The sequence below is a fragment of the Phascolarctos cinereus genome, unplaced genomic scaffold (assembly GCF_003287225.1).
Source record: "Phascolarctos cinereus isolate Bilbo 61053 unplaced genomic scaffold, phaCin_HiC Scaffold_5;HRSCAF=322, whole genome shotgun sequence".
Lineage (NCBI taxonomy): Eukaryota > Metazoa > Chordata > Mammalia > Diprotodontia > Phascolarctidae > Phascolarctos > Phascolarctos cinereus.
In genome coordinates, this window is record NW_027555958.1 from 369,018,007 (window position 1) to 369,045,105 (window position 27,099).

General features: G+C 37.5%; 1 protein-coding gene across 1 annotated transcript in view; it reads left to right on the forward strand.

Moving 5' to 3' along the window:
- Positions 1-26,580, forward strand: part of INTS7 (integrator complex subunit 7) — a 75,633-nt gene extending 49,053 nt beyond the window's left edge. The window contains exons 14-20 of the mRNA XM_021007846.2: positions 3,790-3,984; positions 4,639-4,742; positions 6,143-6,211; positions 8,494-8,626; positions 12,925-13,023; positions 20,111-20,296; positions 23,968-26,580. Of these exons, the coding sequence (XP_020863505.1) occupies positions 3,790-3,984; positions 4,639-4,742; positions 6,143-6,211; positions 8,494-8,626; positions 12,925-13,023; positions 20,111-20,296; positions 23,968-24,252 (1,071 nt within the window). The 3' untranslated portion in view covers positions 24,253-26,580. The remainder of the gene's footprint in view (positions 1-3,789; positions 3,985-4,638; positions 4,743-6,142; positions 6,212-8,493; positions 8,627-12,924; positions 13,024-20,110; positions 20,297-23,967) is intronic.
- Positions 26,581-27,099: the final 519 nt, after the last annotated feature.

Here is a 27,099-nt window from a genome sequence, read left to right on the forward strand (position 1 = left end):
TTTAAAGGGGAATTTTTCTTGAACATCCATAATGGTAACTGTTGTTATTAGTTGTACATAATATTGAGAGTGATGTAAAAATAGGATCCTGCAAAATTGTTTAAAATTTTTTTTAGGTTACTGCTTTGACTCAGATCCTGAAGCATTTTTCAGCTTTTTAGTTTCATATAAGCATTTGATTAGATGTGCTAGTGTTGGAAATTCTGTATTTTGTTATTTTATAATTGAGGAGGGGGGGAGAGGAAGAAACAAACATCTACTATGTGCCAGGCACTGTGTTTAAGCACTTTACAAATGTCTCATTTGATCCTTAAAACAGCCCTTTGGGATAGGTGCTATTCCCATTTTATAGTTGAGGAAGCTGAGGCAGGCACAGTTAAGTGACTTGACAAGAGTCACACAGATAGTAAGTTTGGGTTGAAATCAGGTCTTCCAAACTTCAGGCCCCACACTGTCCACTTTGTCTCCTAGTGTCCTGGCAAGGACCTATTATAAGTAAAGAGATACAGGGAAAATATGAATAAAATAAATGTAAATTATTTTAATATTTGGGAGCCCGTCATTCTGGTACTCACGCAAGCAGTAGCTAACTTTGTGATTTTGGCCAAGTTACTTAACACATCTGATCTCATATTCCTCAAGTATAAAATAAGAGTCTTAAACTAGTTACTCCTAAGTTTCCTTCTAGTTCTAATGTCATATAATTGGGTGTTTGATAATAATTTCAGAAAAGGGGAAATTGGGAGTATATTTAGAATCTGTAGTAAGATTACCTCGTTTCTCAGTGATTTGGATTATTTGATGAGGGAAAGAAGGGAATAAGCATTTTTATATAGTATCTGCTGTGTGCCAGGCACTGTGCTGAGTGCTTTACAAATATTATCTCATTTGATTCTCACAGCAACCCTGCAAGAGAGGCATTGTTATTATCCCCGTTTTATAATTAAGGGAACTGTAAGTCCACTACTAAAAGCAGTTAGAAAATAATTCATAAACTAAATATGTAAAGATCACCTCAATTCACTGACTGAGGACTTGAGACATAATGATGAATTTATCAGTTATTATATTCTGTTTTATAAAGTTCTTTTCAGAAACAACCTATCAAGTACTTTTAATAATACTAATCCTAGTCTTTGCTATGAAGTAGGTATATATTCTTGTGGAGAATTCTTCAATATAATCTTTCAGGTAATCTAAAGCTAAACCTGTGGGCACCCCTTAAATGAAGACGCCTAGAATTTGAGCAATCACTTATCAGAAATGTTGTAAAAGGACTCATGTTTGAAATAAATAATGACCTGGTTGTCCTCTAAGGTCCTTTTTAACTCCAGGTTTTTGTAATCAGACTAGAAGCATTAAATAGCTGTTATATCTGGATGGATGGATGGATGGATGGATGAAAGGAAGGAAGGATGAAAACTCATCATATGAACCAGGGTTCAGAAAATTAGAAGGGACCTTAGAGGTGGGACTTCTAGTCCAACTTTCTTCCTAATGCAGAATTCTCTTTGATAAGTGATCTGCTGCCTCTAATGAAGGGAATTTCATACCTTTGGAAGTAGTTGTTTTCTCCTGTTGAACTCAAATCTACCCACCCTTCCTTGTCATTTTCACCTTTTGGTCCTAGCTCTGTGGCATGGCGCTGTGGAAAAAGATCTGGCCTGAAAGCCAAGAAGGGTTCAAGTCCTAGCTCTGTGGTGCTGGAAAGTGACTTAGCCTTTCAATACTCTAGGCAACTCTGTCTTTTAAGTTGCAGGGAAATTTCTGGCCTGCATTTTTGAAATTACAGGGTGAGTCATTATCCTTCTCTATCCTCAGGAGCAACACAGAATCAATTTATTCTGCTTTCCACATTGTCTACTCTTCAGCTATTTGAAAACATCTGTCATTTCTTTAAGTCTTTACTTCTCCAGGTTAAGCATTTCCATTTATTTTCAGCATTCTTCCGTTTGGTATGGTTTAAAGAGCCCAACCAACACAATCACCCTCTCAAAATGTTTTATTTCGTCTTTTAATACTGGCTTCCAGAACTGGCCATAATACGCACCTGGCACAAGCGAAGTTGTTGTTCAGTTGCTCAGTCATGCCTGATTCCTTGCGATCCTGTGGACCATAGCAAGTCAATACTATCCATAGGTTTTCTAGGCAAAGATACTGGAGTGATTTGGCATTTCATTCTCCAATGGATTAAGACAAACAAAGGTTAAGCAACTCTCCCAGGGTTACACAGCCAGTAAGTCTCTGAGGCCAGATTTGAACTCAGGTCTTCCTGACTCCAGGGCCAGAACTCTATTCCCTGAGCCTCCAAGAGCACAGTACAGTGCTATTATTCCTTGCTTTGATCTGGATGTTATAATTGCATAACCCAGGATTGTACTACCACCACCATTGAAGATTACAGTTGCACCTAAATCCAGCATTAAAATCTAGATTGAGCAAAAGTTTTCATCAAGGGTCTGTTATCTTAAGAGTACCTCTGCAAGGACCCATTCTTAGATTCTGTGGCCTATGGGATTAAAGACCATATTTATTCATTGAGATCCTGCATTTGAATCTTGGTATTGCCTTTAGTGATATTTCTTGCAGAGCCTAGCACAGTCTTTCACATGATAACCACTTAGTAAATACTTGTTGAATTGAGTTAAGTTACCAGAGGGTGAGACTAGTTGTCTGAGGAGAGCAACTTGTGAAAGTTGTAGACTAAGCTTCACAATTTTTATTCTATTGGACTTTGATTAATGGACAGTTATTACAGCCCATTTCTGGTGCCCTGAAGTTACACGTTTGGTCCTACTGTAAAAAGAATATTGCTTATTTGTAATTGTAATGGCTTATTTTAAGCCATTCATACTATAGAGAAAAAGTAAATCACTGGTAATTACTTACTAGTGGTTTGAATTAGCTGGGAAAGTAGGCCAAATCAATAAATACTTGTTTGTCTGCCATATGCAAGACACTGTTCTAAGCCAGATCATAAATAAAAGTAATTTATCTTAAATGCTTCCTGCCCCACCCTGCAAAGTCACTCATGTTAGGTCATCTGTCTTTCTGGCCCTGCTCTCCTTAGCCTGTTGTACTCAGATCTTGCTATTCACCTGTCACTTCTCCAAACAGATATACCTGCATTTAAACTTATCTCTGCCAAATTTTATTCTTCTTTAGTTTTTGGATCTTCTCAAGAATCAACTAGCTAGTTTGGTAAATGAGTACGCTCTAGTGGTAGAAGATCACTGTTTTCTGTTGGTGATTGTATATGTTAACAGTGGTCTCCTAGGGACATTCTTCCTCTTTACTTTTTACATTTCCAACCATTACTGGCCCTAGTGAAATTTCAGTTCCAGTGGAAAGAAATGATGCTATATCATGATAGGTTGGTAAGGTAAATAAATGTTTTAATATCTACGAACTCTAGTAGCACCCCTCAAATCATACTTTATACATTGTGACTTCTTATAGGTTACTGCCTATTCTTTCCACACATCATACCCCAATCCTGAATGTAAGGGTGACTCATCATTTCATTCAGACCCATATATTTCTTAAGATGATGATGTCTCATAGTCCGTGTTTACTCCAGTAAGCTTGTTTTTTTTGTTTGTTTGTTTTTTGCATTAGGTCATTTGCTTTATAAATCTAGGCATTCATCCATTTGCATGAAAATTCTGTTGTCTTGGTTTGGATTATACATTATCTTAGTATTATTATTGAATGAACTATAATAGTTACTTGACATTGCATCATCTTAGTATTATGTTTGCTTTATGTCTTAAACTTTTTTTTTTCTAGGCTGCCAGCACACCACTGAATCCTCTAAGTTTTCAGTGTGAGTTTGTAAAACTCAGAATTGACGTTCTGCAGGCCTTTTCTCAACTTTTCTGCACCTGTAATAGTTTAAAGACAAGTCCTCCACCTGCTATTGCTACAACCATAGCCATGACCTTGGGGAATGACCTTCAGAGATGTGGCCGCATCTCTAATCAGGCATGTCTCAGCTCTGCTCTTGAATAGATTTGTCTTTTAGTGTTTTTAGAGGTTTTTTGTAAGGTGAAAAATCTTAAAGTTTGTCAGTTGATAATGGTTTGGATTCTAGAAATAACTATACAAGGTTATTAAATAATCTTGCTAACAGTTGACTTGTATGTTATTTTCCATTTGACTCTTAGCAAATTTTTTATTTCAGATTTTTACAAAGGAAAATACTTTCATGTGAAAAAGTAGACCTGCATGTGTTTTGTGTTTTTTATTCTATAAAAATCAAAGTATTACCTTCTTAGTGGAAAAAAGTATTTGTTTTTCATCTAATGGATGTGGAGATTTAATTTAGGAGACATTAAGATATTTGAGTTTGTAAAATAACCAGAAAAAAAAATGTTTTACATCATATGTACTTATTTTTATATGCGGATTATTATACTTCTGAATATTTATGCCAACTCCATCTTTTTGCATTTCTTAGAAATGCTTAGTTAACATTCTGCTTTAAAACTTTCTAAATTTAAATGATCTAAGAATTAAACATTCACCAGAATATTCATGAATTTAATCAGTTGGAGACAGATTTTGTTTCTTTTGGCTTTCTTGTTTACATAACAACTTAAAAATTTTTGTCGTCATTGCATTTTTCTTTCTTTATAGATGAAACAGTCTATGGAAGAATTCCGAAACCTAGCTTCCCGTTATGAGGATCTGTATCAGGCATCTTTTGATGCAGACTCAGCAACGTTGAGGAACATTGAGCTGTATCCTGCTGGCCCCAAATTTATTGTACTTTTTAAACATTCTTTTAAGTACAAAGTATTATTTAGTAATGCTTCTTTGACAACATATGTAGCCCATCAAAATGAACATAGCAAATAGTGCAATTTTTAAAAGCTAGCATGGGATATTCATATTTACCATATCATTTTTAAAATAATAGGTATTATTTCTAGTATGTTTTGCCTTGGGAACATATAAGAATTTGTTCCCTTCATAAGGACCTCTAGAGAAAGGAGGCACCACGCTAAGGCACATCTTACTGATGGTAATCAGTTATATCCCTTAAACTACAAAAGGATAATATATTTTTCTTCTGGAAAGCCATTGTTGTGACTCTCTACTGCTTTCTTTACTTCTTACTAAATAATTCTAGTTTATAAGATCATAGATTCAGTATTAGAAGGGACCTTAGAGGTCCATCATTTCTTATTCTTTAAACTTTTAATCATCGTTGTTTCCTCAGACCTCTGAGTTAATTCAAGTTGTAGAACATATAAATGCATGATTAAACCAGGAATTCTTAAACCTGGGTCCCACCGACTTCTAAGGGGTGATTGTATAGATTTCAGGGAATCTGTGAGGGTAGTGAAAATTGCATCTTTATTTTCACTAACTTCTAACAGAAATTTAGCATTCCTTCAGTTATTTTAAACTGTTATTGTGAGAAAGGAGTCTGTGACATAATAAAGGTTAACCCTTGTGATAGACTAAGAAGGATAGAGTAACTTCTGTTTGTTTAGCCTATCTCTCTTAACCAGGAAAATAGCCTCCAAACCAGTTTTATTATACTGTAATGATGATGTTGCTCCTGCTAATATTGCTGAAACGTTTCATTGCCATAATGAATTTTCATATATCCAGGAAGGAAATGTGATATATTTGAAAAGAGTGCTTGCGCGGGATTTAGAAAACCTAGGCACTCATTAAGATTCAGTCACTCAAATGCCTTATGACCTTAAACAAGTGGCATGATCTATTTGAAACTTAGCTTCTTCATTTGTAAAATATGCTTCACATACACCAACACATTTGATTATCACAACCCTGTGAGATTACCTCCATTTTACAGATGAGGAAACCAAGGCTCAGAAGGTAATAAGCAATTCACCCAGAGTCAGCATAGCTCTTAAGAGCTGGCTCGTTACAGCAAAACTCAAACCCCAAATCATTGCATTTCCTGCCAATTTAAAAGTCTTATATTTATTTCATAATAAAATTCTTTATTTTAATGTATTCCTTTAATATTGAATGGCAGCATTATTGTTCTTACGAGTTGCTAACCTTCAGTGGAGGATTTTTCGTACTGGGAGTTCCATATACTGATGAAATCACAGACCTACCGGTCTGGAAAAAAAGAAAAAAATCCTTAATGTTACTCTAGACAGCAGCAGAGTTGTTTGCTGATCTCTCATGCAATAGAAGCCCTGATTTTGGATCCAGAGTCAGCAAGGTAAGTCTTATTGAAGTGTTACTTTATATCTGCCACATGGTAAAACTTTAACATAAAAAAATCAAGTTAAGTGTGCTATGGCTTTAGCTTGAAACTCTCATCGCTTGGCTTTCCAAATCAGAAGAAATTTGAATTCCTTCTTTCTAAAATTTCTTCTCCAAATAATAGGGCCCTGAGCAATGTTTTGTCTTTCTTGTGTTTTATGATTTGGAATATGCATGTAAAATTGAAGTTGCAAACTAAAATTTCTCAAAGAGAACATCAACAGAGTAGTTTCAGCATCTCTCCCTCAAATATTGACTTCCTATCACTGTAAGGCTAAGATCTGTCACCACTTGATCCATCAGATTGTGTCACATTGCTTAGCTGCTCTTGCCTCATTCACTTGGACTAATTCTTTTAGTCACACTAATTCTTACTGCCTTTATGCAGTCACCCAATTCATGTTTTTGTATAAAAGCACAGTCCATTTTTACTTAGCTTCTGTCCTTTTTAATTTCAAATAGTTATTAAACTCACATCTCAATGATATAACCTTTCCCAGAACCACGTCTTCCTTGCTCTCTGATTGTTCAGTTTCCATACTCCATCATTCTTCACATAAATATGCTCTTGCATTTGCCTGATCCCAGACTTCTGTTTTAGGACAGCTTCCTGTTGCCAAGTCTTTCATGTTCTACTTCTAAAATCATGGTCCTTTTTAGGGGTAGCAGGGGATGGGGGGAGCCTAGGTATAGATCTAGAAAGGCCCTTGTAAGATATCAAGTCCCTAACCCCCTCAGTTTACAGCTGAGAAAACTGAGGCTCAGAGAAGTTGTGACGTGCCCAGGACCTGGTATAGTATTTGAACCCAGGTTTTCTTGACTCCATGTCCTATACTCTCTACATTTCACCAAGTTGCCTCTTTCTAATATTAGTGTAGAGAACTCCAGCTTAAGCAGCTCACTCTTACAATACTATATCAATAACTGCTCTATAACTTTAGTCTTACCTGGGGCACTGAGCATCACTATATGTGTCAGAGACAAGAATTGAATATAGGCTTTCGTGACTCCAAGGTTGTCTCTTTTTGGCTGCAACTCCATTACTAAATTAGGGGCGGCTACGTGGCATAGTGGGTAAAGCACTGGACTTGGAACCAGTAGGACTTCATCTTCCTGAGTACAAATCTGATCTCAGACACTCACTAGCTGTGTGACCTGGGCAAATCACTTCACCCTGTTTGCTTAAGTTTCTTCATCTGGAAAACAAGCTAGAGAAGGAAATGGCAAACCGCTATTGCCTTTGTCAAGAAAATCCCAAATGGGGTCACAAAGAGTTGGACACAACTGAAATGACAGAATGATAGTTATTAGTGATTTAGATTTTTTCATCTGGTTATTGATAGCTCAGATTTTGTCCTCTGAAATTTGCTTGTTTTTATCCTTTGACCATTTATTAATAGATGGATGGCTTTTATTCTTGTAAATTGACTCAGTTCCGTATATATCTTAGAAATGAGACTTTTATCCAAGAAATTTGCCATATTCCCCCATTTACTTCTCTTCTGATTTTAGTTTCATTTTTTTTGTTTTTACAAAACTTTTTTAATTTTATGAAATCAAAATTGTCCATTTTGCCTTCTGTGACTCTATTTGTCTCTTGTTTGGTCATGAACTCTTCTCAGTCCATAACCCTACCGGGCAATTTCTTCTTTGCTCCTCCATTTTGTTTATTATCTTGTTATGCAGTGTAGATGTTGCTCTATGCCTAATTTCTGCCAGTCTGCTTTCCAGTATTCCCATCTATTTTTATTGAATAGTGAGTCTTTGCCCCAGTAGCCACATTCAAGTCCATCCTTCTTCCCTGGGCACCTCCATCCATGCTAATTCTTTCATTCTCTGAATTACTGTTGTATTTTTTAAGCTGTATCTATCAGATCTCATTTCTGTATTGCTTAGTATTGTTAACAATATTTTATGCACAGTATGTTTTGTCTTCCCAGCAAGACTGTAGACTCCTTGAAGGCAGGAACTGTCGTTTATACATCTTTATGTCCCCTAGGGCAGTGGTGTCAAACTCAAATAGAAATGGATCCCTGCTGGCCTTATACTTAGAGGTTATTTTTATTTATTTTTAATAGTTAAACATTTCTCAGTTACATTTTAATCTGGTTTAGGCTGCACTCCTATGCCATATGCAGCCTACAAGCAAATTGGACACCCCTGCCCTAGAGTATTTGTTGTGATGCCTTATGATGTAGTATTTAATCAATTTGCTGATTGATTGGACGGTTTCTTCAGTTTCCAGGAATATGGTTCCACTGGATCAGCACATGCTGATAGTGAATATGAAAGAAGAATGATGTCTGTGTATAATCATGTCTTAGAAGAGGTGGAATCACTGAACCGGAAATATGCTCCTGTCTCTTATATGGCAAGTAGCAGTATTTTTACTGTGGGGATGAATTATTTATTATAATGATCATTTGCCCTTAAATGAATTTTAAGTTGAACCATATTACCCTAGCAAAGCATCAGATCGATACAACTAAAATGTGAAAATATAATATGTATACATGAATGGATTTAATTTAAGTTCATTCTAATCCTTATCCTGTCCCCTGAGGTATATAGGGCTGTGAATAGAAATGGAGGAGTGAGTGAACACAGATTTCTTTTAGCTACTTGTTTCTTCTGTCTGGTTATCAGAAATTAAAAATACAAATTGTTCTTAACACTGAATGATTGTGTCAGTGTTGTAGCCACAAAGTCTGCTATCCTCTGGCCCAAAATTTTGACATAGTCTCTGAATTCTAAATTCCTTGTAATAACAGCCATATTTGTCCAATAACAAATTCTTTCTGATTGCCACTTGAGCAGGTTAAATAGTTAATTGTAGTTTAAAATCATTTTTTAGATTATTCCTAAAGTTTATTTTAGCAATTCAAAATTGTCTTTTCAGAATTTGTAGTCAAGGTAAAACACTGAAACACACCAACCTTGCCTAGGTGCTATTAGAATTCCATTTTTGCATTGCTCACATGACAGCTGTCATCTGTCTGGACAAACTTATGTGCTGTTGTTCTGTGAAGCAGAACTCTAGGCTAGGCAATGTCCAAAGGGCTAGGTTTGCATTGTCTATAGTGTAAAAAGCACTGAATTAAGAGTCTAGAAATTGTATTCTAGACCTTCTAGACCTTTTTGTTCTCCATTAAGCTCTTTGTGTCTCTTGGTATTTCATGTCTTAAAGATGAGCTTAAACCAGATAATGATCTCTAAGGTCCTTTCAGCTTGAAAATTCAGCAACATATCTACCTTTAAAATTTGAACAGTTCACTGTGTATTTCTTCTGAGTGGGAAAATGTCTTGCTCAAAGTTTAGCTTCATTCCTTGAAACGTTATTTTAGAAATAAAGTGTTAATGTTAATACATTTTTAAGTGACAAAATTGGAGATAGCTGAAATACACAGATACAGAGAATCTGTACTGTAGTTACCACTGCTTACTCACTTTCTGTGGACTCATGGCTTTAGCAGTGGTGTAAATGGAAATAAAAAGATTGCAGTAAAACTTCACCAGACTGAGGTTGCAGGCTTGAGAGAATATGTACTAACCACTATTCTTTCACCCTTCATATGTACTATCACTCTTTCCAGCATACCTTTTTGTATGGTGGAGAGGAAGGCAACATGGACAGAAGAGCACTGACATTCATGTTATTATTATCTACAAACCTCCAGGTCACCATCCCACCCCTACCCTTTCCTCAGTGTGTTTGGTACCTGACTCACAATTTTTCTTTCATACTTGGGGACTTCAGCATAGAAACTGATTCTTCCTCAAGCATCCTAACCACTCAGTTCATCAACCTACTCACTTCCCATGGCCTCTTATTCCACACACCTCTGCCACACACAAAGGTAGCCATATCCTTGATCTTGCCATCCGCCACAAATGCATCACCTCCATGTACAAGAATTCCAAAATCCCCATATCTGATCATAATCTGTTGGTTTTTCACATTTCCATCTGCCCAGGGTTACCAAATCACACCCTCAGTTCTCTTCCATACCATCTTCTCTGCACTTGGTGCTCTCTCCTCTTTTTCCCATCTTGACCTAGCAAGCCAATTCAATTCTGCACTGTCCCTTTGAATCTTTAGCCCCCCTATATTGCTAAATGTGCCTTGCCAAGTAAGCCTTTGCCTTGTATCACGCCCACCATATGCTGCTTTTGGTCCTACACACATATGTATTACAGAGTGAAGGTGGAGAAAAATCACACAACCTTTCTGATTGAGTCCACTATAAATTTATATTACATGAGCTCCAGTAGGCCCTCACTGTTGCTAGACAATCCCACCGTACCTCCCTTGTCAACTCACTATTCCACTCTCTGATATAGTTCTTCCAAACCTTTTCATCTTTCCTCAAACCCTTCATGGGTCCCCCTCCTGTCACCCTCTCAGCTGAGAACTTTGCCTCATCTTTTACAGAAAAAAATTGAGGGCCTTCACTCTCTTTTTCCCTCTTATTCATCTCATATCACTCATATGCCTTCTGACGCTATGGCCTCCTTCACCTGTCTCTCCTGAAGAAGTGACCCAACTCTGTACCAAAGCAAACCCTTCTACCTGCACAGGTGATCCCTTTCTATCCTATCTACTCCAACAGACTTTCTCCTGTCATTATCCATATTTTCCATCTCTTCCTCTCTGCTTACTGCCTGCAAACATGCACATGTTTCCCCTACCCTGAAAAAACCCTCACTTGATCCTTCATCCTTGCTAAACATTATCCTATTTCTCTTCTTCCATTTGTAGCTAAACATCTTTCAAGAGGCTTTCTCCAGTGGGTGCCTCGGTGTTCTCTTCTCTCTCTTCTACTGAAACTGCTTGCTCCAAAGTAACTGATGATCTCTCCATTGCCAAATCCAGAGGCTTTTTCTCAATCCTCATTCTCCTTGACATCTCTGCAGCCTCCACCACTGTTGATCACTCTCCTTGATACTCTCTTCTCTGTAGGTTTTTAGCACACCACTCTCTTCTGGTTTTCCTCTTACCTATCTAAGCACTCCTCTGTCTCCTTTGCCCTCTAACCATAGGTGTCTCTCAGGGTTCCATCCTGCACTTTTTTCTTCTCCCTCTATTCACTTTAATCTCATCAGGTCCCATGGATTTAATTACCATCTCTATGTTGATGATTCTCAGATCTTTCTCTATTAACCTCCAGTCTCACATCCCCAACTGCCTTTTGGACATTTCAAACTGGAAGTTCAGTAGACATCTTAAATTCGCCATGTTCAAAACTGGACTCATCTTTCAATAGTCCTCTCCCCTTCTTGAGTTCTATGTTACTATCAAAGGCAACACTGTTCTCCCAATCCTTCGGGCTTACAACCTAGATGTCATCCTGGACTCCTCACTATCTCTCACCTCCCCATATCCTAGCTGTTGCCAAAGTCTATTAGTTTTACCTTTGCAACATCTCTCAAATACACTTCATTCTGTCCTCTATTACTGCCACCAGCCCTGGTACCCTTCATCTTCTACTATTGCTCTATTGCAATAGCCTTCTGGTGGGTCTACCTGCCTCAAGTCTTTCTCCACTCCAGTCTGTTCTTCATTCAGGCTCTAAAGTGATTTTCCTAAAGCTTAGGTCTGACCCTGTCACCCTCCTATTCAGTAAATTCCAGTGGCTTCCTGTTGCCTCCAGGAATAAATACAAAATACTCTAATTGACATTCAAACCTCTTGATAACCTAATCCTTTCCCAGGCTTCTTACTTATACCTTACTCTCCCTGACACATATTCTTTAATCCAGTGACACTGGTCTCCTGACTATTCCATGAACAAGATACTTCATTTGGTCATTTTCTCTGACTGTCTCCCATGCCTGGAATGCTTTCCCTCCTCATCTCTACTTCCTGGTTTCTTTTAGGTCCCAACTAAAATACCATTTTCTACAGAAAGCCTTTCCTAACTCTCTCTTAATTCTGGTGCCTTCTCTCTTTTAATTATTTCCAGTCTTACCATCTGTAGCTTGATCGTACATAATAATTTGTTTCATGTCTCCCCCATTTGATCGTGAGCTCCTTAAGGCAAGAATTGTCTTTTGCCTCTTTTTCTATCCCCAGTACTTATACTTAGTAAATGCCTGACACATAGTAGGTACTTGATACATTTTTACTCACTGACCACATATTGATACCATATGAAAGTATCAAAACTGGTACCATATTCCAAAATATATGAAAAATAAGTGTGCTCTTTGTTTGGATCCAAAGGGATATGGATTTCCTCTCTATTATTGTAATGTTTGAGAATGAATTAGGTAAAAATGTCTGTCTGTCTACATCTTAACCAGAAAGATTTGACAAAAACCTACAGTTCCTCTGTTAGGTCAGTGTCCTAATTAAGCTGGTTGTGTGTGTGTGTGTGTGTGTGTGTGTGTGTGTGTGTGTGTGTGTGTGTGTGTGTGTGTGTGTGTGTGTGTGTGTGTGTGTGTTTCCTTCAAGAGAATGCAAGTTTCTTGAGGGCTGAACATGTTCTGATTTTGTTTTTATTTTCCCAGTAACCAACATATCTTACTTATAGTAGGTAGTCCATAAAGCCTTTTGAATTGAATTAAAATGTGTGTCTCATTTTAATTATCTTCATGGAAGAGTTGTTGATTGGTAGTATTGGGTTTCTTTTCATTTGATTTGACTTCCTTGGGTTTTCTTTATTGCAGCACACAGCTTGCCTCTGCAATGCTATCATTGCCTTGCTGAAAGTTCCCCTTTCATTTCAGAGATACTTTTTCCAGAAACTACAATCTACCAGCATTAAGGTAAGAATTTTCTTGGGATCCAAAGATTATGTGTTAAGTAAATTTGTTAAAAGCTTGAATTAGTTAATACTTTGCTATTAGAGTTACGGAAGTTGATTATTTTCTAATTATTTGGTAATGGCAGTTGTTCCTTGAGTGTCCTCTCTGCGGTGTCAATATACAGATAGCTCTGGCCATCTTTTTTGTCTGATACCTTGGAATGACATAGCAAAGGGGGGGGTATTGGAGGGACTTAGTTCTTCCCTTTTCGGTGTCACGTTAATGTCATGGGCTCTGGGACAAATGTGTGAATGAACCAGACCTTCCTCTCTGGTCGCATCCCAAGAAGCCTTCAGACAGGGTGACAGTTGCAGTTTTCTTATCTAAACAGCTTTCATAATTAGGTTTATGCCAATTCCATGATTAAGTGCACAGTTGAGCACAAGTTATCATCAGCACATTGCAGCCTGCTCACACTCACCATTCCTCTTGAAATTGCACACAGTTTTAATTCTTCAGAGATAAAGTTCCATGATGTGTAATCATGCATTATCACCAGGGGAATATTGGTGTTAAAATGATGAGTTTTAGTCCTGCAGAGAAATTGGAGGTTATTGAAAGCCCTGCACAATTTCCCAACCATAGTTCATCTTGCTCTCTTCTTCCTATTAAATTCTGGCTTAGTTTACAGTCCATCTCAAAGGCTATATGTTCAGATGGGCTAACTTAATAGCCTGCCTGTGCACCTGTGTGTCATATTCTGGGCAACATGCATTCTTTATCTAATTGGTTTCTACTGTGTGAATTACTAATCTTATTTCTTTTGATTGATTAATTAACAAATAAACTCCATTGCTAGGCATTCAAGATAGAAATACAATTAAACAATTCTTATTCTCCTTATGTTGTAATGGAGAAACAATAAGTAAATACATAAATATTTTTGTTGTTTTTCAGTCATTAAGTTGTGTCTGACTCTTCTTGACTCTGTGGACCATAGCTTTCCAGGCCTTTCTGTCTTCCATTGTCATTTGAAGTCTGTCCAAGTTAACATTTGTTGTTTCCATGATACTATCTATCCATGTCATCCTCTTTTGCCTTCAATCTTTCCCGATATCAGGATCTTTTCCAATGAGTTTCATCTTCTCATTATGTGGCTAGAATATTTAAGCTTCAGCTGCAGTATTTGGCTTTCCAGTGAATGAGCCTGAATTAATCTCTTTAAGTATTGACTGATGTGACCTTGCTGTCCAAGGGACTCTCAAAAGTCTTTTCCAGCACCACAATTCTAAAGCATTGATTCTGCGGTGCTCAAGTTTCCTTCTAGTCCAACTGTCACAACCATACGTTGCTACTGAAATCATAGCTTTAACTATACAGACCTTTGTCAGCAAGGTGATGTCTCTCCTTTTTAGTGTGCTGTCCAGATTTGCTAAAGCTTTCCTTCAAAGGAGCAAGCTTCTTTCAGTGTCATGATTGCAGTTACCACCTGCAGTGATCTTTGAGCCCAAGAATATAAAATCTGACATTGCTTCCATTTCCTGTCCCTCTATTTATTTGCCAGGAAGTGATGGGACCAGTTACCAAGATCTTAGCTTTTTGACGTTAAGCTTCAAGCCAGCTTTTACACTCTTCTCTTTTACCTTTATCAAGAGGCTTCTTAATTCCTCTTCACTTTCTGCCATCAGAGTAGTATCATCTATATGTCTGAGATTGTTAGTATTTCTCCTGGTGAATAAATAAAAGTAGTAGACCATAAGGTAGTTGAGAGTGAACATAAGGTAGTTTGAGAATGAAGGTTTGAGCAGTAAATTTCCAGAAAATTTCATATAGAAGGTAGCAATTGAGTAGTATCTTAAAACAAGAGTATGAGTCAGAGGTCAAGAGAAGGCTACATTCCTGGCAAGGGCTACATACCAGTAATATGGAGAATACATACCAGTAGTATGGAGAAAGGAAATGGTTGACTGTGAGGAACAGAGAGACCAGTTTAGCTGAATTGTAGAGTGTGGGAGGAGGAGTAATATCCAGTGTGTCTGGGTTGGGTCAGGTGTTAAAGGACTTTAAAAGCTAAATAGGAGTTTATATTTTGTCCTAGAGGCAATATAGGAAGCCATTGTAGTTAATTGAGTAGGGGAGGGACATCTACCTGATGGAAAATCACTTTGGCAGCAGTGTGAGGAATGGACTGAAGTAGATAATAGACTTGAGTCAGGGAAACTAGATAGGAGATTATCACAATAGTCTTAGATAAAAAGGTCCTGAACTAAAGTGATGAACTGTTTGAGTAAAAAGGTGGAGATACTAGAGATGTTGCAGAACTATAAATGGAAAGATTTGACAACTGATAATAAGTAAATAGTCAAGGGTAATGCCAAGATTACAAAACAGGAAAACTGCAAAAATGGTGATGCCTTTGATAGAAATAGGGAAGCTTGGAAGATAATGAATTTAAGATGATCCAGGATATTCAGTTTGCAATGTCCGGTAAGCAGTTACTGGCTATGTATATCATTGTGTAGGTATTAGAATAGTTCTGGGATAGTATGCAATTAGTACAATGTCATCTGCAAGCAGAAGTCCCAGGAGAACCTCACCATCCACAGATAATCCCTCTTGAATTTGGACTCTTCATAGGACATCTTTCATGGCACCATTGGTGAGCCTATAGCCCCTTCTTTCGGGCCTGATTTGAGTTTGGTAGAGGATCGTTGAACTAAGTTATCTCTGATTGTACTTTAACTAGGAATCTTGTATGATCTTAATATCTCAGGAGAGGAAGTTTGTTGGAGGAGAGTCTTTAAGGCTGCATTTTGTCCTATAAGATCAAATACCTTTTTCCTCTTCCTTTGAAATTATGAATTCAACAAAATCTTGTATTCTTTGGCATTTTTTAGTTCATTGTGCAACTGTGGAGATATGATCTGCTGTAGTAGTTAGTAAATGTCAGAACCAGGATTTGTATCCAGTACTCTTTCAGTTATTAAGGAGAGTTTGTGGAGGCAGCTAGATGGTGCAGTAGATACAGCTCCAGCCTTGGAGTCAGGAAGACCTGAGTTCAAATCCGGCCTCAGACACTTGTCACTTACTAGCTGTGTGACCCTAGGCAAGTCACTTAACCCCAATTGCCTCACCAAAAAGCCCCCCCCCAAAAAAGGAGAGCTTGTTAAATTATTAAACCTTTCCCAGTCTTCCTTAATCTTCATGCTTTCCTTCTGTTGATTATCTCCAATTTATTGTGGGTGGGTGTGTATCTTGTTTGTTCCTAGATGTTTACATGTTCCATTAGATTGTGAGCTCTTTGAGAGCAGAGACTATTTTTTGCCTTTCTATATATCCCTACTGCATAGCATAGACTAAGTGTTAATAAAATGCTGGATGACTAACTGTAGGAAATCGTCTGTGGAAACTTATCTAGTCTTTCATATTTTCACCGAGGATATCTTTAGTATATGTATAATAAATCAATCATAAAAATTTTACAGAAATGAGAAGGTAGGCTTATAGGTTGGTAGATACTGATGCCTTCTCTGTTGCCTCTTTTGGAGATACGGCTATCTTTATCTAATCTATCTCTTTTTTCCCCATTAGTTGGATATCCTCCTTTCTCTGAGCTCCTTTTAAGCCAATCTCTGCATGCCTTCAAAATTAATTCACCTCCAGGACAAATTTCTTTAATGTGTAGTTGATCTGGTCTGTCTCTTCTTCCTGATTTCATCTTATATATGTGTCTGTCTGTCTGTCTGTATCTGTGTGTGTATGTAATATATATATATGTAATATGATATATATGAATATGTAATATAGTGTGTCAGGTTGAAGTAATAAAGGTGTTAAGTGTTAGAGGCCAAATATAGTGCTTTAACTGTTAAGTCAACATGCATAATAAGCACCTGGTGCTAGGCACTGTGCTAACCTAACTGCTAGGTATACAAAGGAAGGCAAAAGACATTTCCTGCTCTCAGGGAGCTCATAGTCTAATGGGAGAGACAGCATGAAAACATTTAGGTGCAGACAAGATATAGATAGATACAAAGATAGATAGACAGACAGACAGACATGGTGAATGATGGTGCCCTTGACAGTAATAGAAAAGTTAGGAAGAGGAAGGGGTTTCAGGAGAAAGATAATGAATTCCATTTTGTGTATATTGAATTTAAGATGTATATGGGACATCCAGGTCGAGATATCCAGTAGGCAGCTTTCTTAATTTCCAAGAATGTTATCCAACAAATCTTTCCCCATTTTTGGGGGAGTACCTACCTTAAAGTCACTGAAGATCAGTGTGTATGCTTACTTGGTTTAGGCAGCAGGGTCTCTAGTAGAAAAAGTTTAAAAAGCCCTGGTTTAGAAGATCTTGTTTCTTCATCTTCTGCAACAGATATTTGCATGAAATAAAAAGAACATTTTTTAATTACTATTTTGTTTGTGTTTATCATAATTACTATAAGGTGAGATGTTCACATGATCTTGAAATGACATTTTTGTTGCCTTTGGATATTTCATAAATGAGCTCTGCAACTCTCTTTATTTGCTCTTCTGAGGAGAGCCTGAAAAAACATTCTTCCATTTAGTGACAACTTCTTTTGTCTTCTGATATAAGCAGAAGCTCTGTGTCAAGCAGGAAGGTTGATGTTGGTTGATTTCTTTTTCCACTACTTCACTACCCTCGCTTTGGCTAACTGGAACATTATAAGTGGCTTCACAGATTAAGGGCCATTTTTAATGTTTCTGTTTTGTTGAAACTGCCGGGACCACTAAAGATTTCATCAGTGAGTGGCCAGGGCCTGTCCACTCTTAGCTATTCGGTTTGGTCCTTAGACAGTAATCACAATCTTTGGCCAGTCACGTTCAGAGCTCTTCCATTGTGCTGTAAAGTTTGCCAGAGCTTTTGCTCTTTTGGCAGAGCCTTGAGGATTTGAAGATTATCTCCATGACACAGTTAGGTATCATAGAACCTGAGTGGCAGTCTGTGTAAAGCGCTTTACAATTATTATCTCATTTGGTCTTCGCTCCAACCCTGGAAGGCAGGTGCTGTTATTATCCCCATCTTACAGATGCTGAAACTGAGGCAGACCTTGTTAAGTGACTTGCCCAGGGTTACACAGCTAAAAAGTATCTGAGGCTGGATTTAAACTTAGGTCTTCCTGACTCCAGACCTGGCACTCTATTCACTATGCCACCTTGCTGCCCCCCAAAACACTATGAGTTGTAATCCATTAAGTATAAAGACAACTTGTCCTAATTGAAAGTATTAAAATGGACATGTGAAACATTTAAATTGTTATCTATACTATAATAACACATCTGTGTAAAATAGTCCAGTAATTTTGAGTCTCTTTGCAGTCATTCAAGGTTTTTGTGTTTAATATTGCTTAAGATTAAAAAATGTAGAACATTAAAATATGAGAACTAATGTAACTCATTCCCACTGAAAGCTTGGAAGGGTACACATGTACATTCTCTAGTAACTATTCCACTGTCCTACTCAAGCGAAACAGGTCTATTAAGCTTGCACCTATCTAGGATGTAGTTGAACAAAGACTTTTTCAAAAGGAGGCAAAGAAACACTCGATTGGTATTGTTTTGTCTCTTCAGTAAACTAATACAGATGTACTTATAAGTATGGAAACTTGTCTTGCACGATAACCTTGTGTTTGATAAATCCAAAGGTCCTAGCCATTGATGTAAGAACTCACTAGTATTTGACAAAAACTGGTGGGAAAACTAGAAAGTAGTCTGGCAAAAACCAGGCCTAGACCAACATCTTATACCATATACCAAGATAAGCTCAAAATGGGTACATGATTTAGATATAAAGGGTAATATAGGCAAATTAGTGGAGCATGGAAGAAATCAACTGTCAGATCTATGAATAGGGAAATAGTTTATTACCAAACAAGAGGTAGAGAGGTTCACAGGAGGTAAAAGGGATAATTTTGATTACATGAAGTTTAAAAGTTTTGCACAAACAAAACCAGTACAGGTCAATTTTTAAAAAGCAGGAAAGTTGGAGGGGGAAATCTTTGTAGCAAATTTCACTGATAAGGGGCTCATTTCTAAAATACATAGGGAACTGAGTCAGATTTACAAAAATAGGAACCATTCCTCATGTGATAAATGGTCAAAGGATATGAATAGACAGTTTTTAGAGGAAGAAATCAAACTTATCAATAGCCATATAAAAAATAATCTAAATCACTATTAATTGGAGAAATGTGAATTAAAACAACTTTTGAGATACAACCTCACACCCATCAGATTAGCTGAGATGACAAAAAAAGAAAATGACAAATGTTGGAAGAGATATTGGGAAATAGGTATGCTGATGCACTGTTGGTAGAACTGTAAAGTGGTCCAACCATTTTAGAAAGCAGTTTGGAACTATGCCCCAAAAGCTCATAAACTATATATATATTGTTTGACCCAACGGATACTCCTACTAGGTCTACATCCCAAAGAGATCAAAGAAAGAAGGAAAGAGTCCACATATATACAAACATATTTGTATTTATTTTTTAAGCAAAGAATTGGAAACTGAGTGGGTTGCCCATCAGTTGGGGAATGGCTGAACATGTTATGGTATATGAATGTGATGAAATATTGTACTGTAAGAAATGATGAAGGGGATGATTCAGAAAAAACCTGGCAAGACTTACATGAACTAATGCAAAGTGAAATGAGAAGAACCAGGAGAACAATTCATGTAGTAAAAGCAATATTGTATTGTATTTTGTTTTTTGTATTTTGAAAGACTTAGTAACTCTAAACGCACCACAACGCACCACAGTTCTGAAGGCTTCATGATGAAATATACTGTCCACCTCCAGATAGAGAGCTGATGGCTGCAGAGTGCAGATTAAAGCATATTTTCTTTTGGGGGGAGGGAGGATAGTTAATGTGGAAATTTGGTTTGTATATCCATGCACATGCGTAGGCGCATGCTCACATGCACACACATGTATTTGTAATCGTTTTTATTTTTCTTGTCTTCTCAATTTGTGGAAGACAGCGAAGAAAAGCATTTGGAATTGAAAATAAAATTGAATTAAAAAAAAAAACCTTGCTTTTCATCGTTGGAGTTGATCTTGATGTTGGTGTGTTTCAGCTTGCTCTGTCACCATCCCCACGCAACCCAACAGAACCCATTGCAGTCCAGAATAACCAGCAACTGGCTCTAAAGGTAGAAGGAGTGGTTCAGCATGGATCCAAACCAGGACTCTTTCGTAAAATTCAGTCTGTCTGTTTGAATGTCTCTTCAACATTACAGAGTAAATCTATACAAGACTATAAGGTAAGGAGAGATTCATTGCTGTTTTGAGAAGAAAATGCATTTTTCCAAATTGTACTTTAAGCGCCTTGTCAAAATCTCTGGGTGTGGATGACATTAATTTAAGGATCTCCTTCTGTTTTATTTTGCTTTATATTAAATCATTTTTAGCATTCACAAAAGGAAAACTTAAAACACTCATATAGCACAGGCAGGTTTAATGAAGCCTTCCCTTTTGGGTACATATGTAAGTTTGGAAGTCAGCTTATTAAGAATTCTATGATGTAAGTGACTATTAGCCTTAGTGGCAGCTACATGGCATCAGGGATGGAGTACTGGGCCTGAAGTCAGGAAGGTCTGAGTTCATATCATGTCTTAGACCAGAGGTGGGGATTTGTTGTGTGAAGTTTTGATTCAAAGAGCCGCACTTGTGAACCTAGAGGGCCGCATGTGGCCTTGAGGCCGCAGGTTCCCCACCCCTAGGCAAGTCACTTAATCTCTGTTTGCTTCTATTTCCTCCTATAAAATAGGAATAATAATAGCACCTACCTCCCAGGGTTGATGTGAGGATCAAATAAGATAATATTTGTAAAGCTCTTAGCACAGTGCTTGGCACATATTAGATGTTATATAAATACTAGTTATTAGCATTATTGTTAGCTAACTTAGAAAACTAAGCTTACTTTGCTAGCCAAAGCTGGGATTTAGGAGTGTCCTGAACTTAAGTTGTTTGTCCTCAGTGACCCTTTCCATGCCCCATTTTGACTGTCTACTCATAGAGAAAAGGAGCAAGAAACAATTACAAAGTTAGGATTGTAGATGTAATTGCCATAATGCCCAAATTAGTTGGGAATAGGGTTCATTTGTGGAGGCATAAGAATGCCTCCGTTAATGAATTTGAATTAGTAGTTTGAGAACCCAGGAGATTATAAATAAAAGACTGCGAAAGGAAGGAGCAGAAATGGAGTCACAGAGCAGTGCAGAGATGGGAAGGGCATTGAGCTAAGCACAAGGATGGATTCTGAAACTAACAAGAATACTCTGATTTAGGCTTTAACAGCTAGTACTGTTTCTACCACTAAAAAGATGTTTTCCACATCTGGAGAACTGATCAGCATATTCTCTGCGATAAAAACTAGCACCAATGAAGTACAAACTAAAGAAAAGTTGTAATAGTAGTATCCCACTATATATTGTGAAATCATACTTCCAAAAGCAAAACTTGTCACTGATACCATTTGGTTTTGAATTAATTAATGAGTTTATTCAGTGCTTACTTTGTGCTGTGGACAATGCTAACTTCTGGGGATACAGAAACAAAGATAGGCCCTTCCCTAAAGGGCTTACATTCTGATAGGGAATCCTACACCTGTTAGGGGAGTGGGTGGGCCAGGAGCAGGTGTTTTGGTTTGGAAAGTGTTTGGAGTAATGAGTGTAGCCTTAGTAAAGTAGATTGACGTGCCCTTTCTAATAGCCTCTGGAAGTACTGATTTGATTATGGTTCCAGACTTGGAAAATAGAGGGGGAATAGTGACACTCGGAGGATACTTCTACTCATAAGGCAGTAAAACATGGTTGGAGCAGTCATTCATCAATCAGGACCTCAGAGACCCCAGGAGAGTAGTTCTTGAAAGAGTTCAAGAGACATGCAGATTACACTTAATCCTGCCCTGTCATTTTTTCGTCCTCTGGAGAGCCAGATATTAAACATTTATCAGCATATTCTTAGTTCTAAACTTGGAGTAGGGAAGACTGGAGTTTAAATCAAGCCTCTGACAGTTATTAGGTATGTGACCCTGGACAGGTTCCTTGGACAGAGACCCTGGACTCTGTGCCTCAGGCAACTTCTTAGGGTTTATTTAAGTCATAGACAATTGTGATCTGTTGATTAAGGGAGTTCTGACATTTTTGTAATAACATTGGAAAACAGTATATTTTATCCAAAGAAATATGCCCTACAAGTTGACATGTGCTTAAATTTTTTTAAAATTTAACTGTAATACAAGTTCTCATAGAGTATTTTGCAAATTGATTATTATAATTCATCTATTTAATGTACCTTAGGAGAAATAAAATTACAGATCATTGACTTATCTTCAATATAAATTGAGGCTTTAGAGTAAACTTGTACTATCAAATGTGCAGTATAACCAACTTAGCAATAATAATTTGCCCTTAACATTTTCTATCTTGGGAGATAGACTGTATTTTTTAAGGCAAATTCCTTCACTCCAGCCCAGCCACAAAGAAAAATGGTCATACCCTTGATCTTGCCAAACTCACAAAGGTGCCATTTCCATGTTTATGAACTCTGAAATTCCCTTATCTGAACATACTCTATTGGAATTCCTTCCACCCCTCCTTCTTCCTACCAAAACCAAACCTTGTGTTTCAACCACAGTGTGACCTATAATTCCTCAACCTCTCTTTTCTCTCCTAGGCCATATCCCCTTCATTAGCCCCACTCTCCTCCTTTTACCACCTTGACTCCTTGGTGAACCAGTTTGGCTCTAATTGTCTTTTCTTGAGTCCTTTCCTCCCCTTATTATATCACCAGTCATGCCTTATCAAGACTTATCCTTGAATTACTCCTCTGCCTTCACTCCTTTGCACCTACTGCTGATTGAAGGTAAAAAGTCATGCAGCCTTGCTGACTTATTCCACCACAGCTCTATATTAAATAACCTCAACGTAGCCCTCATTGGAGGTGGTGAGGTGAGGCATGGTGGTAGCACCCCTGTGCAAGCATTCATCACCTCATGCTTGGATTGTTGTAGTAGTTGTTCTGCCTGCCACAAGTACATCTCCATTTTAGTCCATCCTCTACTTAGCTGTCAAAAGGATCCAGTCTTTCTGTCTGTCTGTCTCTCTCTCTCTCTCTCTCTCTTACACACACACACACACACACACACACACACACACACACACACACGCACATTTCCATTCTTCTTATACCTTTTTACCACTTCCCCTTTGCAAAATACTCTATGACCCGTCCGCAAGAATCTCTGTCTCCCAACTCTGGCACATTTTCATTGTCCCCCATTCCTGAACTCTCTCCCTCCCTCCTCTCTACCTCTTGGCTTCCTTCAAGTCTCACCTAAAATCCCACCTTGTACAAGAAACCATTCCCAATCCTTCTTAATAATCTAGTGTCTTCCCTCTGTTGATTACTATTTATCCTATATATAGCTTGTTCATAGTAGTTACTTGCATGTTGTCTTCTTCATTAGATTTTGAGCTCCTTGAGTGCTGGGATTATCTGTTGCCTTTTTTTTTTTTCCTCCAGTGCATAGCACAGGGCCTGGCATATAGTAGGTACTTAAATGTTTATTGACTGACAGACAATATGTAATAAGAAAGTGTGATTTGGGAAATGGAAAAGTTCCAAAGTTAACTGGGGGTAAAAGGGTGTGGGAGGGAAATCCTCATATTTAAATGATTAAACTGAAATTCAAAACAGCTGGCAAGACATACAGTTGAATATTAAACTTGGTGTTATGCTGTCTTACATTCTGTTACGTTTAAAAGTCTATTAAAATCAATGTAGTGGTTTTACCTTATTCTTCAAAGTTTCTATTCACAAACTACAAAAAGAAATTAGGTCTCACTCAAATGCAAGAGACTTGTAGAAAACATTGGGAGTACTCAGCTAGTTGTATCTAATGACAATCTGACTAATTTCTGTATTCCAGATACCCATTGACAGTATAACCAATGAGATGGAGCAGAATGTTGAACCACACAATGATTATTTCAGCACTCAGTTTTTGTTGAACTTTGCTATCCTTGGAACTCACAACATCACAGTTGAGTCTTCTGTGAAGGACTCCAATGGAATTGTATGGAAGACTGGACCTAAAACCACCATCATCGTGAAATCTCTCGAAGATCCTTACTCCCAGCAGGTTCGCCTCCAACAACAGCAAGCACAGCAGCCCTTGCAACAACAACAGCGTAATGCATATTCTCGGTTTTAGCCACCAGATGTTCATTTATAAGAGAACTTTTGATTTCCCTCTTCTGTTTTTTTAAAAGGCATGGGAATGGGAAAAGGAGGATAATATCTTTCCTGCCTACCTCATCAATTGAGAATAATGTACATCAAAAATTTCTAAAGCACTATAGAGATGTCTAAGGCAGTTGACTGAAATATTTAGGTTTGCCATATGGATGATTCTCTAAATTTAAATTTTATCCATATGTGTGTAATTTCCTTGAGGAAAGGCTAGGTAGTAAAGGAAAGAGGTGGTAAATAGGGTCTCTGGGAATTTTTTAGTTCTTTTGTGTGTTTGGGTTTGTTTTTTGTTTTGTTTTTATTTTTTGGTTAATGTAAACAGGCCTATCCTAAATTTTATGCTGATTTTTCATAATGATTTGCATTCTATATGACTCCTGTTTTTTGTGAGTTGGCTATATATTGGTTTTGTTTTGGAGGGAGGTCTTAAAGTCATTGAATATATAGGACTTCTTTATCTAGTGAGAATGCTCCTTATACACTAAAACCTCAGTTAACTCTGGTACTCAGGGAATTGGATATATGTTTTAGTACTTATTGAAAATCTTTCAAAAATATTCCCATGCCTTTTCACAGTATAATGAAGATAATTTTTTGACAAACCATTTTGGTAAAGTATGTATCCTATCATGTTAGAATTGCTTTTATTTGGACTCGTGTTTTCAAAACAAGTCTGGATCTAGAGCCAGGCATACCAATTCTTACAGCTTGGCAGCTTGTAAATACAGTACACCCAAGTACCACTTTTCATTGGGAATCTACATTTTGGTAAACATTGTTATCCATATATGCATTGTCTATTTTGTGAGTTACCTATGACAGATTTTTAATATCAAGTTTACCTTACTCTGTCACGTGGCATATATCTAGGCTGCCTCACTATTAACAGTGTGCTGAGAAAACAAAATAATTTTGACGTTAACTATAAACCAAAAGGAATTAAAATGACTAAGAGAATGCTTTGTATATAACTGGTATCTAATTGAAATGTTTATTCAACAAAAGGTAGATCGGCGTCAAATTTTTTGTTTGTTTGGTTTTTTGGTGAGGCATTTGGGGTTAAGTGACTTGCCCATAGTCACACAGCTAGGAAATATATGTCTGAGGCTGGATTTGAACTCAGGTCCTCCTGACTCCAGGGCCAGTGCTCTATCCACTGCGCCACCTAGCTACCCCAGCTTCAAATTTTTTAAAAAAATCAAAGAATTACTTTGCAAAGCCACATAGAAATCAGTGAATTATCTGTACAGCTCTACCCCTCCATTCAACAAGTTTAATTAAATTCACCAAATTTTAAGTGCCTACTATGGGCTAGGCTCTAGGGATCAAAAAGAAGAAAAGAAACAGTCCCTTCCCTGTTGGAGCTTAGGATTCTCCTGGAATGAAGAATAAAAGATGTCCACAAGTAAGTAAGGACAAAGTAAAACAGCAATTTGAAGAGCAAGACAGCACTTGTAACAGAGATAAAATAAGTTATCAGGGGCTGTGTTGGCTGAGGGCATTCTAGGTGAAGCCATAGAATGAATAAAGATGAGGACCTGTGGGGCTGAGTTGACATATGCTGTAGCCTGGGCTGACATGGGAGTAGAAAGATTAGCTCTAGGGAAGGGAGAGTATTAGTTTTTATCAGTGTTGGTAATATCAGTGTCATAGTTCTAGAGCCAAAAGGGAAATGTTAATCATGAGAGTCTAATTCACAGTTGGCATAGGTGCAAATTGGTATAGTCATTCTGAAAAGCAATTTGAAACTATACTCCCAAAGTCACTAAGTTTGTGTATACCCAGTAATACCACTACTAGGACTATATACCAAAGATAGCAAAGAAAGAGGAAAAGGACTTATGTATAAAAGTATTAATAGCACCTCTTTTTACAGTGGAGAGAAGCTAGAAATTAAGGGGACGTCCATCAATTGGAGAATAGCTGAATAATGCTATTATCCTGTAAGAAATGGTGGGAAAGATGTTTTTGGAGAAACCTTGGAAGGTAGAGTGAAATAAGCAAACCCAGAATAATTTATACAGCAATATTGTAAAGTGATATTGTTAAGAATTCTGATCACTGCAATGACATGCCATAGTGGACTGATAGTAAAGCATGCTTCCAGCTTTCTGATGTGATGATTTAAAGGTACAAAATGAAACATTTTTTTTTTTAACATGGTCAGTGTGAAAATATGTTTTGTTTGACTACACATATTTGTTACAAGGGATTTGTTTTGTTTTTACAGTGGGAGAGGAAAAGAAAATATTAATTGAAAATAAAATAATTTTTTTAAAAAACTGAAAAATATGTGTATATGTGCACACATGTGTTTATATTTGTGTGTGTGGTTTTTTTTGTTTTGAGTTCCAGATTTTCTCCCTATCTCTCCCCTTCCCCCACCCCAAGACAGCATGCATTCTAAATACACCTTCCCCCAATCTGCCCTCCCATCTATCACACCCCCCCTTCTCTTATCCCCTTCCCTTTCTGTCTTCCTGTAGGGCAGGATAGATTTCTATACCCCATTGCTTGTATATCTTATTTCTCAGTTGCATGTAAAAACAAGTTTTAACATTTGTTTTTAAAACTTTGGGTTCCAAATTCTCTCCTTTCCTCCCTCCCCACCCACCCTCATTGAGAAGGCAAGCAACTCAATACAAGTTATACATGTGTAGTCATGCAAAATGCTTCCATAATAGTCATGTTGTGAAAAACTAAGTATATTTCCCTTCATCCTATCCCACCCCCATTTATCTATTCTTTCCTTTGAACCTGTCCCTCCTGGAAAGTGTTTGCTGCTGATTACTCCCTCCCCCAATCTGCC